This window comes from Nesoenas mayeri (assembly GCF_963082525.1).
Source record: "Nesoenas mayeri genome assembly, chromosome: 2".
Taxonomy (NCBI): Eukaryota; Metazoa; Chordata; class Aves; order Columbiformes; family Columbidae; genus Nesoenas; species Nesoenas mayeri.
This window is the reverse complement of record NC_137543.1, coordinates 148,673,485-148,691,364: the sequence shown is the minus strand read 5'-3', so window position 1 is coordinate 148,691,364 and position 17,880 is coordinate 148,673,485. Positions and strand designations below refer to the sequence as shown.

General features: G+C 40.6%; 2 protein-coding genes across 14 annotated transcripts in view; one reads left to right on the top strand and one right to left on the bottom strand.

The window, feature by feature from the left end:
• LOC308038329 (uncharacterized protein) overlaps positions 1–7,893 on the bottom strand; it is a gene marked incomplete at its 5' end in the record, with an annotated part of 48,789 nt that extends 40,896 nt beyond the window's left edge. For 5 of the 6 annotated variants that reach the window (XM_080340753.1, XM_080340752.1, XM_080340754.1 and 2 more), the window contains one exon: positions 6,823–7,893. In XM_080340753.1, the coding sequence (XP_080196879.1) occupies positions 7,231–7,893 (663 nt within the window). In that variant the 3' untranslated portion in view covers positions 6,823–7,230. Of the gene's footprint in view, positions 1–5,178; positions 5,522–6,822 lie in introns of those variants that run through there. The other variant, XM_080340755.1, reaches the window with a different exon arrangement.
• The window catches only part of EPC1 (enhancer of polycomb homolog 1), a 50,752-nt gene continuing 40,708 nt past the window's right edge, over positions 7,837–17,880 (top strand). For 5 of the 8 annotated variants that reach the window (XR_013921913.1, XR_013921914.1, XM_080340743.1 and 2 more), the window contains exon 1: positions 7,838–8,272. Coding sequence is in view for 6 of the 8 variants with exons in the window: in XM_080340743.1 (XP_080196869.1) it covers positions 8,120–8,272 (153 nt within the window). In the remaining 2 variants the exon portion in view is untranslated. Of the gene's footprint in view, positions 8,273–17,880 lie in introns of all 8 variants that reach the window. The other 3 variants (XM_080340741.1, XM_080340742.1, XM_080340740.1) reach the window with 1 other exon arrangement.

Here is a 17,880-nt window from a genome sequence, read left to right as displayed (position 1 = left end):
ATAGAAGCATGCAATTAACAGTATAGTAGTTAATTTTCTTGTCCCAGTATACTTGCTCCTTTATCCCTGGTTGGTGTGTGACCACTGCAGCAGCCTAAGGTTTATGTAGTGGTGGTAGTGGTGGGGTGGGTTTTTTGTTTGTTTGGTTGTATTGTAATGGTCAGTTGAAGGATCCAGGACAGAGTGCATCACCATGCCTACCCTCAGACCTATGTACAACCACAATTTCTCTACTTCTTTTCTACATTTTTAGCCCTCCAGCTTATGCTGTGCTGAGTATCAAAGTAATCTATACTTAGCCCTTTGATTAAGGAATCAGCAGTTGTGTTAGCAAGACAAGGTGCAGTGCTTTTATTTGGTTTAGGGTTTGTTGGTTGGCTGGGGTTTTGTTTGCCTTTTTTGTTTGTTTGTTCAGGTTTTTTTGTTTGTTTTTTTACAAGCTAAATCCTTCGCATTTTCAGCAACAAAAGGATAAGATTTTTGACCTTCTGCTAGATTTTCTACTGGAAATACATGATCATATGATTAACTTCACTTGACTCAGAAATTATTTGTGTGTTTTAAGTGTGCAGTGCACCTAAGAGTTGGCTAGTCTGTCTGCCCAGATCAGGTTTTATTTACCATAGTACTTTAGAGTAATTAGCATGAAAGAATAAATTGTGATTTTAATATTATTAATGTTTTGTATTTCACAATACAAAAAGCTTTGAGTAAAACTTAAAAAAAAACCCCAGGCCACAAAGTCAGACATTTTTTGATATTTTTTTTGTGTTACCCCCCAGTTTAAAAATAACCACAAACAAAGCCTGACAACTTTGCAAGAAGTTTACATTTTATAACTTTGTCTGTCTTACTATGCTTTCCACAAAATAGTCTTTATAGATTGACTTTTTGGATAAGATGACTAAAGCAAGAATTCAAAGTGTGTCCAGCATATTTTGGAGAGAATACATATTATGGAATGGAAGAATAAAGGAGAAATTCCTAAATCACTTATCTGTTAACCCTCACAATTCTTAGGATAACTATTCTGAATCCAGGAAAACTTAAACGGAGAAAGATATCTTTCAATACAGAAAAGTCTCAGCATGAATTTTTGGTCTTTTTTCACTGCTGCATCTAACAGAATAACTGCTTCCACTGTTATGGGTTTTCCCTACACACATAAAAGCTTAAATTTCCTGAACAAGCTGTATAGAGGAAACTAATTCCTTCCTGAGAGTACTAAAAAAACCCCGACAAACCTTTTCTGCTTTCACATAGATTTTTAGGCAAGAGAATGGTAAAATGGACTCCACCTGTACAGGTGATGTTGCGATATATGTTGAGTTTGTAAAATAACCATCCTAAGTCTTTAGTTTCTCTTGCAGTCTTTCTTCTCCTTCTATGGAAGCAACTGCCTCCACCATCTGTAAGAGCTGAGCTATAGCTGCAAAAGTAGCCATGTGGTAGTAGCTTTTGCTGCTCCTCTCTTTGCTTCATTTCTTCTCAGAAGGAGAGTTACTGACTAGTGGTTTTTTCCCTCTCCTTCGGATATAGCTCAGTGGCACAACACCCCTCAGGTTCAGTTTCCCTGAGGATAATGGACTCTACTTTTGAATGCGTGTGGCTGACAACACATTCCCCAAGTAAGATGACACCATTAAATTGGCATCTAACTCCCTTCACTCACGTGGAAAAATGTTGCCTGTTATATATGTGCTTGAAACTATAAAACCCCACCCACACACAGTGATGATCAGTCTGAAAGAAAACAAATCCTTCACTTACAGGCTAGTTCAGACACCAGCCTTGTTGGCAAAGGTTTTCAAATATAGCACGTGACAGTGTATTACTGTTTTGAGTGTGTATTGAATTGCATATACAGTTTTATCACTTTTAAACCCTTTTTGTGTGTTTTAGTATTCCAAACTACTGTGTTCTGTAGCCATGACAAACTGGATGGTGTGAAGGAAGAGGGCAGTGGCAGTAAGCTGTACCTAATAGAGGAACAGAACTTCTAACATGGGACTTTTCAAGTGGCTTTTCTTCTGGTTAATATAGTTGGGTTTTTTTGCTGACTTGTTAGTGTATCTGATTGGATTCCCACTTGGTACTTGGTGCAGGTTCATAAGCAACTGTGCTGATACAAACAAAGGGGAAGCACAGCTACAGAGGAGACAGTGAATGGCAGATCATAAAGTGGGACCGCAGTATCTTAAATCAACGTTGATAACAAAGGCAACGTGGTACAAAGTTATGGTCTCATGTGAAGAGCCTGAGAAATGACAGCACTCTGGTTCATTTCAGCCTATCTTGTTTTTGTTAGCATTATCCAATGCAAAATAATGTTGTCTTGTGATTTCCTGCATGTAGTTTTAAAATGGGAAACCCACTGATCACATGGTAATTCCTTATGCAGTTTTAGGTATGGCCACTTGCAACAAAGTGTTCAAACTTCAGATTCTGTTGCAAGAAAGCCAGCTTCTGTGTTTCTGTTCTGAATGTTAAGGACACAACTGATTTTGTAATGCTCCTTTACTGGTCATTTCTAGTAAGATACTGCTAATGAAAATAGCAATAATTGGTTTTATAGTCAAAAGATCACATGTTTATGTTTTGACACTTCTGAGAATCTTGTTTTACCAGGCTCTTATATATCCAAATTTAATTTTTAGGCAGCTTTGGAATCTAAAATGTATTGTTTTCCTACTAGCTGTTGAACAGAAATGGAAATGGGAGCTTAAATGCAGAACTATCCGTTCACTTCTCTGTTTGGTATTCTGCAGTATAAATTGGAATTACTTACAAAAAATTGAAAGGTAACTAAAAGAATTGGCTATGCAGTACATGTACCTACCTGTTTGCTAGAGAAACAAATATTCCTATGTTACTTTCCCCTTGTTGAGACAAGAATTGAGGAAGAGACTTACTTAGTCACCCCTTTCAATTATGATTCAGAACTTTTAACAAGCTTTGTACCTATTGCATCTCAACCATGAACACCTAAACTAACAGACTATATCATACCGTTCTTTGAGATGTCAAAGCTATGAAACACTAAATTATATTACAATAAAAATGGCAGAGGTTATCACAAAGGTGTTCTATACCAGTTTTGTAGTACGGTGTATGAACTCTTTAAATATGCTTGACAGTCCCATTATCTCTTTTAAAACAGGCAGTTGACACCAGTAAATAAGGTGCAATTCACTATGAATTACATCAGTCCATTTATGGCTGAAATCTTCATGCTGTTAATATAATTTCTATAGGCATCTACTTACTACATTTTACAAAATAATGAAAAACCTCTAGTGTCATATTTGCCTACCTTTTTTCTCATTTTAATCCAAACACCACGTAGCTCACTGAGACGATTTAAAATAACATAGCTGTCTATATATAAGCAAACAAACAAGCAAAAAGCTGTGAAGCAAATCTGAACAGAAGCATCATTAGCATATATAAACCAAGAATATACATACAGAATCTGTAATAGCTTGCTGCAGAACAAGAGTCACCTGTATCTTTCCAAATACCCCTAAGAGTAAGTAATTCTGGAAAGAAGCTCAAGTATCGTAACTTCATAATGTATCATTTTGTAATACTTGATTACTGAGGGGGGGAAGACCAGTGATATTTTTATCAGTTCAGAATAGTGAGCATTTATGGAGCTAAAAGGTAAAAAACAGGTTAAAAAAATTGCTACACAAATAGAAGATGAGTTATTGAACTCTACAATAGCAGAATCAGGGTGTAAAGTAGTCCCAGAGTGAGAAACATGAAGAATTGCAAATACTTACAGATCTGCAAGTTAGTGTGTAGCTTAGTGTACTCAGCATATTCTTAGTTTATGAAAATACAATATTCTGTATGTAAGAACTATTTTTAAATGGTTGGCAAATGAGAAACAAGTTTTACTTTTAATGTGCTCTACTTTTAATTGTCACCTGCTACAGTTTTAAGTAGGAACAATAAAAGTATGGGTAGAGAAAATGAATGTATGTAAGGAGATGAACATACTCTATTTCTAATCCCAGCTTGACTCTGGATTTCAGTGGATCATTATTTTGGAAGGGGTGGGGATGGGAAGGAAGAAAGTTTAATAAAACAAAAACCCCTCTTCCAATGAGGGTAGAGAGTAGAATGACATTACATATTCCCTGTTAATACTACTTACTGTTGTGGATATTTATTTTCTCAAATAAAGAGGCTTTCCTTAAAAGCCCAACAACAGAAAACTCATATATGCAGTATCAGCCTTTATATTGCACTTTATGTCACTGTTTAGCTCCTTTATTTTATACTTGCCTTTATATAATGTACTTAATTGGAGATAAACTCCTAATATTAAAAAGAAAAAAAAATAGACCAATAATATTTTTAAAAAATGTTTTTAGAAGTTGAACAACTGAAATCCTTAAAATGTGGAGCTACTTGATTCCAGAAAGTGCCAAAAATGACACACAGTTTAACCTGTATACCTTTTATGCACAGTTATTCTGGGACAAGAACCAATGATTGATGTTAGAATGGGATATTAAACCCATGTTCAGAGGACTACAATTCACACATAAAGAGACTTCTGAAAGTCTTTCTTTGCCTCAGAGAGGTTTTAAGCCACAAAACTAAATAAATACCCAAATTTGTAAAAACTTGTCAAATGGTACAGAGAACTTGCAAACCAGAATGATGAGTTAAGTTTGTGGGTTCCAGAAACCTGAGCAAGGTGATAGCCCAAGAGACCCTTTCTGTAGTTGTAGGGGTCAAGTTGTTGGATCTTCGCCCTTAATGCTCAGTCTGAATTTAACACTTCTGATCATATATTGAAATGGTTATATTTACCACCCAGTTATCTGATGTACAATTTTTTTTCATGATAGTAAAGCCTTTTCTTTTAATTTTGAGATCATAGAAGAATGAAGCCTTAAAGAAATGCTTACAATGTTAAAGATCTAATTTCAGTGGTTTGTACCAAAATAAAGTACAGCAGTTCAAAATGCCATTATTAATTACATTTCAGTTTTTAAAACAGACACATAGCACTTTGGTACAACAACTGAGTTAACTCTTGCTGATCTTTCACTGAGAGCTGGCAAAGAGTATTTTGGTCATCATGCAAAGCATACAAATTTTAGATTAACTACTGTCCATAGTGCAGCACTGATATCTGCAAATGTAATGTGAGCTGTTTGGTAAATGCTACAAAATGTCAAAAGTTAAAATATATCTGCATAACCTAACTGAAAGGAAGGCAAAATAGAAACATCAGTCTGTTTACATTCTAAACTGTTTCCTGTTAGGCTGATGTTGCATTATTTTCAAATACAGCAATTTTCATCCTACTAGCAAATTAATTCAGGTAATTTTGAGGACTAAACAGCTTCTGGTACAAAATAAACACTATCTGTTTTATTGGCAAAACATTAAGAGCTGATGAGTCCAAGAGTTTCAGGCCAAAACTCTTTCTTAATGCATACTGTCCTCATTGGATCCAAATGTTATCGTCTGTTCTGCTTGTTCAGCACTTTCCTCAAGCCTGTGGTAGGGTTAGCAATGCAAAGGTCAATTAAGGATAAGTTTAAACTTGGATTTTCTTTCTATATAGTTCAGAATATTTTCTATACTTTCCTTTTCATTATGTATAGCTTTTCTTTCAGCAGTGGAAGTGGGCAGTTATATTTAATGGTATTATTTTTTGCTTAGCTGCCAGATTTTTCATTTTCAGTTAGTGGTTTTGGTCAATCTATGATAGTGTACCTTTTTGTGTGTGTGATCACCTTGTCTGTCTGCTGGGTGCATAAACTAAATTATTATTCGGTATTTGTGGAAAAATCTGTAGATGTTTTATGTGCAATTTATTTTAAGATTATTTTAGTATTACTGTTTCTAGCTAGTGTGTGCTTTAAGTTTTAAAATTAGCATTAAAAGCAATCTGCATTTCTAACATTTGGTTCTGATGTAACTACAGAAATAAAAACTAATACAATGCTATTCCTTAGTTCACATCACCATCTTTAAAGTAAAAAACAAACAACAACCCTGCCCTAAAGAAAAAAGTCTCCAAGACTCATTGTCCCCAGCAGCTGTCTTCCAGTGCATTACCCATTTACAATACAGACATTGCAATATTTCCTGTCCCAGAGAGGATGTGAAGCTAAATTACTTGCAGGTGAAACAGTTTGGGAGACTTATGGGGAAAGTCAGGCGTGCAAAGAGTTGGCTTGAAGCGGCTGTTAACTGCATCTAGCAATATTTCATCCAGTGGCCAGGAGTTATTTAAGGTCGAAGATGGTGGTATTAAAGAGATGATGCTATTTTAAAAATTGCTTTTGCTTTTATAATAGGGATATCAAATTGTTGAAATTACTAATCAAAATAAGGCTCTTGTAATGCTTTTGTTACATTTATGTTCTATTTCCTAAGAGTAATAAGTGATAAAGAACAAGGTCTATCCACTGATTCTTGTACAACAGCAGAAGACAACACTTTGCTTTAAAAGTGGATACTTAGATTCAAACAAAATACAATTTTGTAGTACTTCGTCATTAAAATAAACACAACTTAAAGAAGGTGGAATTATTTATTATTTAACTAAAGAACTAGAATGGCATTACGACCCAGTGTGAGAACATAAGAAACACTTCACCTGCTCATGTATGTTACCTAGACAGCTCCAGCTGTGCCCGGGGAGAAATGGGTTTTGACGGGTTTATGGCTGCGCTGTGTGACCTGGGGCGGCATGTGGAGATGTTATGGAAATTCTACATTTCCTATCGCTTGCTTGTAGCGCAATACTGCATCAATTTAATCAAATCATTGGGATGTAAATGAGCTTACCTAATGAGACGTGCTCAAATTAGTTCTATCCTTCGCCGGCAGTGAGCTCGCTTGAACGGGTAATCGGTAACTGAAATCCAAGCAAGGGTTAAACTAGTTCACGTGTCTGCACTTCGCTACGGGACCAAGTTTCTTAAGCCTCAGAAAAACAGGCTGGAAACGCTGTTGTGGCGGTGCCGGGTTCTCACAGTTCTTCGTGTTTTCAGGGAGGTGCCTGTTTCTCCTTCATTTAGTACAAACGTGAACTCGGTTCCGCGATGCAGGGAGGGACGGACCCGGGCGGGCAGGTGCTGTTGAGGCTCGGCGGTGCCGCCGCAGGACGCCCGGGACAGGGGCCGCTGCCGCCCGCCGGGGCTCGGGCCGGGCCCTCAGCCGAGAGGCGCTTCCCGCTCCCCGGGCGGCCCTTCTTTATCCCCCGCAGTCGGAACTGGCCCCGGGCGCCCCTCCGGCCATTGCTTGGGGGGCGCGGCCGCGTTCGAGGGGAACTGAGCGGCCCCGCTGCCGCCCGCCCAGGCCGGGGTGAGCTCGGCGCTCGGGCTGGCGGTCCCTCGGTGCGGCGCCCAGCCGGCCCCCGAGTGACCGGAAAGGTCGGGGCCGGCGCTTTCCCGCTCTCCCCCGCTTCCCTTCCCGGGGTTTCCCGCAGGCTGTCAGGCAAAGGCGTTGTTCCTTCTGCCTCGGGGAGGTTGCCACTCGCGGTGGGGGGATTTGGGACGACTGGATCCCCCGTACCCCCACAGGAGCGGAGCGCGCCGTCCCCGGCGCAGCTCCGAGGCGGGCGAGCGGAGCGGGCCCGGTTGCGCAGAGAAAAAGGCTTCCCCGCTTCTCCCCCGCCCCACGCGAGACGGGGCCCCGCGGGGAGCGGCCCCGTCCCGCCGCGAGCAGTGCCCCGTGCCCGCTGCCCGGCCGCTCCGAGCTCTCCCGCGCTCCCGAGCCCGCGCTCCCGTGCCCGCGCTGCGCGCGCTCTCCCCCGGGCGGCGCTGTGCCCGCGCCCCTGCGCGATGCAGTGTGGGAATGGCTGTGGCGCTGGGGTTGGCTGAAAGAGGCGGCCAGTCGAGGTTTAATGTCCGCCATGTTGGCCGTGGCGTATTGAGCGGAGCCGGAGCGGCGGAGGAGAGAAGCCAGCGCCCAGCCCAGCCGCGCCAGCGGGCGCCGCCGGGCCCCGTGTCGGAGTGCGCCCCGCCCTGCCGGGGGAGCCCCGGTCCCTCCATGAGAGCGCTCGGCGGGATCCGGCTCTCAGCTCGGAGCGCTCTTGCTGTCGCCCCCCCCTCCCCAGCCGGAGCCGCCATCGCCGCCTAACATGAGCAAACTGTCGTTCCGGGCCCGGGCGCTGGACGCGTCCAAGCCGCTGCCCGTCTTCCGCTGCGAGGACCTGCCCGACTTGGCCGAATATGCCTCCATTAACCGGGCCGTGCCGCAGATGCCCACGGGCATGGAGAAGGAAGAGGAGTCGGTACGTGAGACCCCCCCCCCCCTCGGCCGGGTCCCTCCATCCCCCCCGCAGCCGGGGCCCCCACCTTCGCCTCTGCGCAAGCACAAAATGGCCGCCATCTTCTCCCCGCTCTCCCCGCCCGCCGGGAGGGGGGGGACACCTCGGGAGGGAAGGGGCCGAGCCCGGCGGCCCCTGACCGCACCTGCCCCCAGCGCTTCCCTGCGGTCCCCTCTTCCCCCAGCCCGCGCCCCGCGGTAGCTGGCGGCCGTTCGCCGGGGCCCCGAAAGGCACAAAGGGGGTCACGTGATACCGCGGGCGGCCGCCATTTTGTCTCTTGGTTCTTGGGCCGGGCCTTGTGCGGCAGCGGCGGGGAGACGCGCCTCGGCGGCGCCGTGCCCGCTCTGCCCCACCGGGTGGCGCTGCCGAGCCGGCCGCCGCCACAGGGGGCGCTCGGAAGTTGTGGCTGTCGGCGCGGGAGCGCGCGCCGGCCCGGGCCGCCCTCGTGGGGCAGCGGGGAGTAACGGCCGGGCCGGGCGGGGAGCGGCGCTCGCTCGGGGCCCCGCGCTCCGGCCGTTGTCCGCGTCCCCGCGCACGTGCTGGGGCGGCGCGTGCCTCCTGCGCGGGCTCGCCCCGAGCCGGCTCGCGCGCTGGGCCGGGCCGCTCCGGCCCGAACTTGTCGCTGCGGCACTGGTGTGATTGTTACTTGTGCCCGGCGTGGACACTGCGGGGGCTTCTGCCTTAGGTTTGTTTGAAAGCGCTGGAAGTGCGGGGACAGGCGTGATGTACGTAAAATTGTGATGTTCACCACATGGGAATACACAAGTCAGAACTGAAATAGTACTCAAAGAAAGAAAATCCGAGTTTGGAGGCCAAAAGTCTGTCGCTTCCCCCCTCAGTTTTGCTGTCTCAGTGATGAATGAAACTTAAACCTTTTCGAACTTCAAGATCGTTTGATCAGTAACTCAACACGTTCCAAGATAGGGGTATAACATTCAGCAGCTGTTATTGCTGAGGACCCCTACTGAGGCGGGTTGTTATTTTCAGTGTTTGTAGATCTTTAATCATTTCTTTAGTACAGTCAGTGTTCCACGTTTATGTATTAAGCACAGCAAATAGGAAAGAACTATAGAAATGCAGTTCTGTAAACAGATTTTAAAATTTAGTGATAAGAACAATTGTGACAATGTCGTAGTGTTGAGTTTTGCTAGCTGTCAGGCTGCCATTGTCCTTCAAATGTGACAGACCGTGAAGTTCCTGTTTGTATATCCAGGTGTAGCAAACTTGAGAGTTACTTCCTTAAAACTTCAAATACACATTATCTTCTTTAAATGTAGCCTCTTTGTAGCACTACTGCTCTAAGTTAACTGATTATGTGAATTTTTATGAAATGTCCTCAGGCTGAATGGTTTCTGGAAAGCAGTAGTCTTTGCACGTGAGCAGTAAGTAGTCTTTGCATGTTGTTGGCACCAATCAGTAGCGGACTCTCTGAAGCTTTTCTAGAGTAAATGCCTACCATTTTAACTTAATTCAATATTTCCAAGTCCTGTATAAGTCATAACTACATAACTACTTTAAACATCTACTAAAATATATATTGGTGGGCGTTTTTAAATTGTTTTATTTGGGTGGGTTTTAATATTTGTGAAGGTGCTCAAAACTTTAGCATGGTATCCATTTAGTAGTAGTATTTAAGCAGTATGTAGCTATGCTTAGGTGCTTGTGTTTCTTTTGATGCGGTAGTTGTATTCTGAATTGATAACTAGGTTCTGAATACGAGAGCAAATATCTTGATTTGCACTTATACCAGAATTGTAAGTTTTATGTTTTGCTATGATGCTTGCTTGCAGAGTTTGTTTCTCAGTTTGAGTAAGTGTGCATACATGCATTTATTTATGTAGGCATTTCAGGTTGCTATCGCTCTCCTTCAGTGTTTGCCTGGCAGTTACAAGTCCTCAGGCTAGAAAATTACATGAGGTAGCTAAATAGCCTCCATAAAGCCAGAGATCTATGTCCTAGCTAAGGAAAAGTAGTCATGGGCAAGGGGAAGTTTTAAACGGTAATTATAAGATTTGTTTCTGTGGTTAATGTGATGCTTTTGTTTACTAAATCTAGCTTTGAGGGTTAAACTTAAGTGTTGTAGATAGAAGTAGACACTTTCCACAGTTAAAGTTTCCTTATGCTTTTGTTTTAAATATGTGTATGCATACAAACACACATCTCCAAGAGAATTTTGCTTGCCATCAGTAAACAGAAGTGTCTTCCTCAATCCTTTTCGGATCTTCTTACATAAAATAGTTGATGTTAAACTCTTCTCCCTTCTTGTTTCCACAAACTTACTAAATTTCCTTCCTTCCCTATTGTCGCCCCAAAAAGCTTTCTCTTCAGTTTTATGTTGGTGGTGAAGAGGCGTGATGGTTGGCTAAAGTTATAACCTGCTATGTTCTGTTTCTCAAACTTCACGCCATGCAGAATTTTGGAAGGTTGGAAGTTGTTTGTATTACATAGCAGTTGAAGACTTGAGTCAGAGGAGTTTTTTTCCCTGAATACTTAGGAAAATAGTAGGTATATTCTATTCTCTGTTTCTTTACAAACAGATGGTAGGGTGTCCAGAAGAATCTGTGGGGTCTAGTGTGAACAGGCATTCATAACTATTCTATAAATAAAATTCTAACATGGCCTTGAGTTTTGCATAAATGTAATTTTAGATGAACACATATTTGGAATTAAGAGCTCTTCTCTTGACTGAGTAACTTTCCCTAGGGAAAAATGCAATCAAGCATCAAGTCACAAGATATTTAAATGACTAATAAGTATTTTGATGCACAAAAAGGAATCTATTTTGCTTCCCTTTCATCTTTTTCCCTTCCTGTTCCTACGAAGAATAAATAGGAAAAATAATACATCTTCATTATTACAACTGGAAGCTTCAGTTGAGCAGTGATGTTCTGTAAGAGTCTTGTGAAGGAGAAACAGCCTTGATAACTTGATCTGAATTCTAAAATATGCAACCAATAAAAGGGATATAGTAGGTGTTTAAAAAGAAGTGGCAACTAAGGGCCTTAAAGTGATGCCAGTTTCGTTAATGAGTACACCTTTCTGCTTAGTAAGTCATAACTTCAGTTAGAGGTTTTGCTTGGAGATAAAAGACTATACTAAAAAGTTCTTAGGCACACGGACAGTGGTACTTGAAGTTATCAACTGATACTGTATTCTGACAGTTGGTATAGCTCCAAGTTTCTAGGGTAAACACATTGTGGCTGTTGCCAAGTCGCTTGCTAAATCTAAGAAACTGAAAACTATCAGGAGACATGTATCTCTGAAAAAGAAAGAAAAGAAACAGTCTTCAAAATGTAATGACTCTTGTTACGCAACACTGAATGTCCCCTGTATTATCTCAGAATCCTGGTTTTGAGTAAAAACATGCCCTTACTGCTGTAATTTTGAGAATGGAACAGCAGACTACTATTAATAATATAGCAATGCAGGTTTGGCTCATAAGTGTATTTGATTCATAACTGGCTGAATAAAGAAGTAGCTGGATCAGATTTGTTTATCCTCTGTGAAGATGTTTATTTGTGTGGCCTCTTGTTTTGTGGTTTTTGAGAGGGGTGTTGCTTTAACTGGAAATTCAGATTCTGGACTGAAAGGAGACAGCTGGAAGGGCAGAGCACATGTAACTTCAGCTATTTGAGAATGCTTTACTGAAAAAATAAGACAAACTGAAGCTTTCTGAACATGTTCAGTAACTTTACGTTTTAGAAAGAAACCATGCATAGCGTTAAGGTCATCTGAGGTTTGATGGCCTTCAACCAAACCAGGGAAAACAGACTTGTTTTTGCTGTGTTTTTCTGAAAGGAAAGGAGATGGGACATGCGCTGCCTCCCCACGTGCTGCCTAGATACTCTTAGTTAAAACCCAGAAACTTAGGAGGCTTTTGAGATTTTGCAGGTTGTTGGTTTTTTTTTTAATCTTGTGGGAAACTACTGTGAATATAGTTTGTTGGTTTTGTTTCTTTTTAGGAGTTTAAAAAAACCAATAAAAACAAAGCCATGTGTTTGAAGCATCTCATATCCACATTTATAAGACATATTTAGAAAGTATGGACTTGGTAGTTGAAGCAGTGCCTCAACAAAGATCAGTGTGTGAACACAAATGCTTTTAATTAAATGCCCTAGTATACATCAGATAAATTAATTATCTAAATAGGAAAATATGGCAATGTTGATGTCTCCAGTTAATAACAGTCCTATGGGTGTGAGAATTAGCATGGGTGTGAGAATTAGCATGGATTTGAGGTTGTGGGTTTGGTGTGTTTTGTTTTTTTTTTCTTCTTGAGTGAGTTTGTTATCTTGATGTAAATGCTGATATTACTATGATCGTTACTAAGGTTTTGAATATTACATTTTCATTTAGTCTTGTGTATGTTCGAGTTTGTATATGCAGGTAAACTTTTCTAAATCCTAGTATCTCTGTCCTTGGTGTTGATGCAGGGGAGAGAGTATCAAGGGATGATAACTTCTCTTGCTTTATTTTTTCACTCTCTTAACTCACTCTCTAACTAAACTTGTGGTTAATCTTTGCCCGCATCTTAACTCCGGAGTAGCAGCTTTCTTGACCTAGTAGATTTCTGCCAGACTTGCGCACTTTGAGTTCTTCTTAAGGTTCAGAGTTGAAAATGCAAGCTTGCTGTCTAATTTTAGTTAGTGTTGCTAGTAGCAGGTAGAACAATTAAGCACCTGGAGTCTGAAATCATAAGCTGTACAGCTATTCGTTCAGTTCAGTGTATGTGTTATAATGTAACTAACAAGTTGCACAGAAGATGGAATTAAGTCTGTGGAATTGTCATCTGTAAATGCTGCCGTATTGCTACCTGGTGTTTGAGCAAACTGTTGAAATAGTTTTGAATGCGCTTTTATTTTCCTTAAATCCATAGTTGTGGTTATCCTCCCTTCCTTGGCTTAGGGGATGTCTAAGAAAAGCTTATTTGGTAAAATTTCATTACTGGACGTAATTGTTTTTTTCCCTAATACCAGCATGGCCTGTCAGTATTTGCTAGATGCTGTAGATGACCTGATGATGGTAACCTAATATTCATTCAGATGCTTTAGAACACTTCAGACCTGTTCTCTAAAAGGTTCTGTCTTAATTTAGCAAAGCACTGTTGGGTTAATTTCCCATTTACCCAGTTTGGGTAGGTTCAAGGATCACATTCTCTCCATGAACTGCCTTGAACGCAACTACCACAGATCTCTTCCAAGCAATATCTGCATGGAGAACATGCCTTTCTCCTCCCATATCCATGCTGGAGGTATTGGGAGGTTACCATATCCAGATTCTCTTGCTACTGTAACAGCTGGTTTTACCTTATCAAGGAAAAAAGCTGGTAAGGAATGTACAAGAAGGAACCCATATCTCACCATTTAATCTGTGATGAGTTTAAAAATATGTAGTGTAAAGGTCCCATAATCCTTTTTGTTACATTCTTGCTAGCCTGAGAAACTGCATTCTGTGTATGTGTTTTCATGAAAGTACGTATTTTCTTCTAATGAAACAACTATGCACATAGTGTCTAAGTACACTTAAAATAACCACTACCTCGTTGATGCAAGATTCACTGATATTCAGTGTTTTAGGACCTTGTAGGGGCAGTCATAATTGTATGAATGTGAAATAGAAACATACTGTTAACTGGATCACCAGTTTCAAGTATGGATTTTTTTTCTTTACTGTAGAGTTAAGAAACTCCCTATAAAGTTTTTAGCTTGCTAACAGAAGAGAATCCTCCCCATCGCCACCCCTCTCACCTCTAGTTGTAGAAGTTTGGTATAATCTTAAATCAGATGAACTGAACTCCTTTAGTGGTCTTAGACCAGGAGAGCTGAAAATTAAAGGATCTTGAAGTAAATGGGGAGGGTAGAGGTAGGATTTTTTTGCGTACTTTGATTCAGAAGTCCTACAGAGTGACAGTTTTGCTTCCTGTTTATATCATGTTCTCCTTTGTCCAGCTATTCTGTTCACATAGGAGGCATTAATTTTATGTAGCAGTCTAATCTTTTTTGCACTTAATTTTAAACACACTTAACTCAGATTCCTAAATACATGTTTGATAATTTCATAGGAGTGGAACAGAGAAACAAGGTTTTGTTGAATTTTTGTCTGAAGCAGCAGTCGTCTATGAATACAGCTCAGAGCTGGAAGAGATTTTTCTATAAGCTCATAATAATGGTCTTAATTTTACCTTCTAGTTTAGTATTAACCTTAGTAACTAACTTCAGATGGTATACCTGTGTGACAATGAGATCATTAGCCTCAGTGTTTTAAAAGAAAAAACATGACAGCTCACTGCAAAGAGGACCAAACTTCAAGTTAAGAGTCATACCAGTTCATGCTCATGTCAAAATATTCAGGGGTTAAGAAGTGCTTGTTTTCTTTCCCTCTCTCTGTGCCCAGCTCTCACTATTCAATAACAGTTGCAGATTACTGGGTATTTCACCTTTACTTACCTAAAAGCTTTTTGTTCATTGTATTTCATGTTGGAAGGTGTCCTGTGCACCTGAATGTTCATGGAAGTTAGGAAGTCTGGCTGATGATGAACAGTAGCTTCTATGGTGAGCAATTTATGCACTGTCTCTGGCACCCTACAGAAACAGGTTATTTCTGTGATATGAAACTGACCTGTACCAATGGTGGTTTTCTTTTGAAGTCAGGGGGATGGTGGTGGCATAGACTTCTGTTACAGATTGGTGGCATTTATTTGAGGCTGGAATGAGATTGCCCATCCCAGTTTGAAATAAGGAGGAAAATTTACTCCATCTGGGTCCAAGAAGTATAGATTATGCCTGTGGGATTTGACAATTTCCTGTAAGCCAGCAGTTCTGCATAAAAGTTCAGGAATCATGATAGATGTCCTGTGTTATGCCATGGAGAAATAATGCACTAGCTTGCAGTTGTGAGCAGGGGACTGCCATGAAGGTGGTTTGAGAATGTGATATTAGTTCTCTATATGGTATCAGTTAAACATGCAATAATGGTGAATGTGTATGTCATGCTCTAAAGCACTGTTGAAAATACTAAGGTTTCAGAAAATAGAAGAGTTGGTGGTCATCAGGGCCTTATGCAGGTCATAGGTATCTTCAGGAGGTCCCAATTATTTTTTTAAATGATGGAGGATATGAAGTAGCAAACTCACTTTTGAAGAATTTAAAGTCATTGTTCTAGGGGAAGTTCTTTTTCTAATTTGTTTATCGTCTGTATGAGTTACATATGCACATAAAAGCAATTTAATTCCTCCTAAAAAAGCTATTCCAGAAAAGCTAAGTGTAGACCAGCTGAAGGAGTGAGTTTGATGTATGCATAATCGAATTATTTTTAACCTTTTCTTGATTTCCCAGTAATTATACAAACAGAAGGCATGTAACAGCAATGGCTTTATGTGTAACAGAGTGAACTACAGTGAGACCAATTGTTCATGTTCAGACTTAAGATTAAAAAAAAGGTTAGACTTACTTAGTACTCTCTTATTTACAACGAGGATGGTTAACCATTGGAAGAGACTAAAAATCTCAAATTATTTACCTTATGACTGAGGAAAAAACACCAACAAAAATTATTTTGTTAGCATTATTCTTAATAGCACAAGAAGAGTGATACAACTGGCAGGGTTTTGGAGTTAAAGGAGAGGAACTTAGGTCAGGATAAACTGTGAGTCATTTTAAGGCCAGGCTTGTGTGGAAAGACTTTACCTCCCAAGAATTTTCACAGCCTGTCTTAAGGAGGAGCCCCATAAGGTTTTTCAGATTTATCCATCATATAATGGATTTCAGCAAAGGATCGGATATTGTATGCATTGAAATATTAATAACATTAATAAGGGGAAGGGACAATAATTTAATAACTTTAATGTTTGGGGATCAGGGTGACATGGCTTTATTTTTATTTTAATAGCTAATATCCTGTATTAGATGCCAGTGAAACTTGAATTGTGCGCAGGAACTTGCTAATATTAATTTCTTTCAGGTGGGGAAAAAGTGCGACATTTCTGTATTTCAGCATCAGTTTGTAGAGTATTCAATGAAAATTTTGAGTACTTTTAAGTTAATACATTACTTTTTGAAGTAAGTGTGTATGTGTGAGTCTGCTCTGCTAGAACAGAATACTGTAGTCTGCTTGTCTTATGTGTATGTATTAAGTTGGTTTTTTTCTGCTTCATTTCTGCTTGTAAGAGGAAAAACTAGCTTTAATGTCAAAGAATGCATCAAGTGAGTAATGCATCAGAATAAAAATGCCGACTGCTGCTTTTGTATCTGTATATATCCTCTTTCTGTTTAATGACCCTTTACATACACTCTGTTCTCTCTTCCACTGGTGTATGCATATTCTGTGTATTCAGCTGTATGTACATTCAAGGACTAACCCTGTTCTGGGAGGATCTTTCTGGTTAAACAAATATGTAAAGGTTAATTGCAAGAATTGAGGATGGAATAAAAATTTGAAAACTTCCTGGTCTGTCAGTCTCTTCAAGCACAGGTAGTTTGAGTGAGAGAGGAAACTATCCTCTTCAGGTTCAAGTACCGCTCTTTAAGATTTGTTTCCTTTAAATTTAATCAGGAGTTAAGAAATTAATGCTTTTTGAATTGGAACCTTTCAAGAGGGTATCATTGGAAAGGATTGCTTTCCCACTTCTGTTTATATTCATACCTTTATACCAATTTCATTACTTCAAGGTTGTTCCTTCCTAGTTGTAAATAGAAATTAAATAGAGATCTTGTAGTCTGCCTGAAAGACTTACTAAGCTTACATTTAAGGAGAGAGATTTGTAGTAAAGGCCACCTGATGTATACGTTGCATGCTACTGTCACTTTTCTGTTATAATTTGAAGGGCTGTAGTCTTCAGATTTTTCACTGATCAGCTGTCCAGCTCACAGCATGGCTGCTAGGAAGGCATTAGCATGGAAAGTTGAATTTTGCATAGGCTTCTGTTTCCAGCTTTTCAAAACTCAAGGATTTTGTGCAAGGCTGTGTTATGAAAATGTAATGATTGTGGGTTAGATGCAGAACATGTTCTGGAAAGGGAAGAAGGGTGCAAGTTGCTTTGCCAAACTGAATCAATCTGTAGTGAGTCTCACCTGAAGTGCTGTTCTCAGCTTAGGTATGGAAGCGCTTGACATCACTTGATTTGTTTAATCTTCTCCATTATCACTCTCCATGCTAGTTTGTCGGTATAGTACGTGACATCTTTTCTTCCAGGCGTTTTCCAATATCGTTATTTGAAATGTGCTGTTGTCTTGTGTTTTTAAATTCTCTGGTTTTGTTCTCTTTAAACACTGTTGATAAAATTGTATTCCTGGTTTCCCCTGTGCCTTTATGTTTTTGCATAAGAAATGCAGCTTTTAACTGTGTGGTAAATCTACATTCCCCACCCCCAATCCTCTATTAGTATTTCAGCACTGTATGTCCTCTGTGCGTTTTTCATATTTGATTTTTCTCACTACTTGGAAAAACAATTCTGAAAAGGATAGCAGAAAATAGGACCTGCCTTCAGGAAGATGATTTTACAGTATTGTGATCTGATTTATAATATTTACAATTCAGTAACCTCTCAGAAAAGAGCTGGATTTAAAGCAACAGGG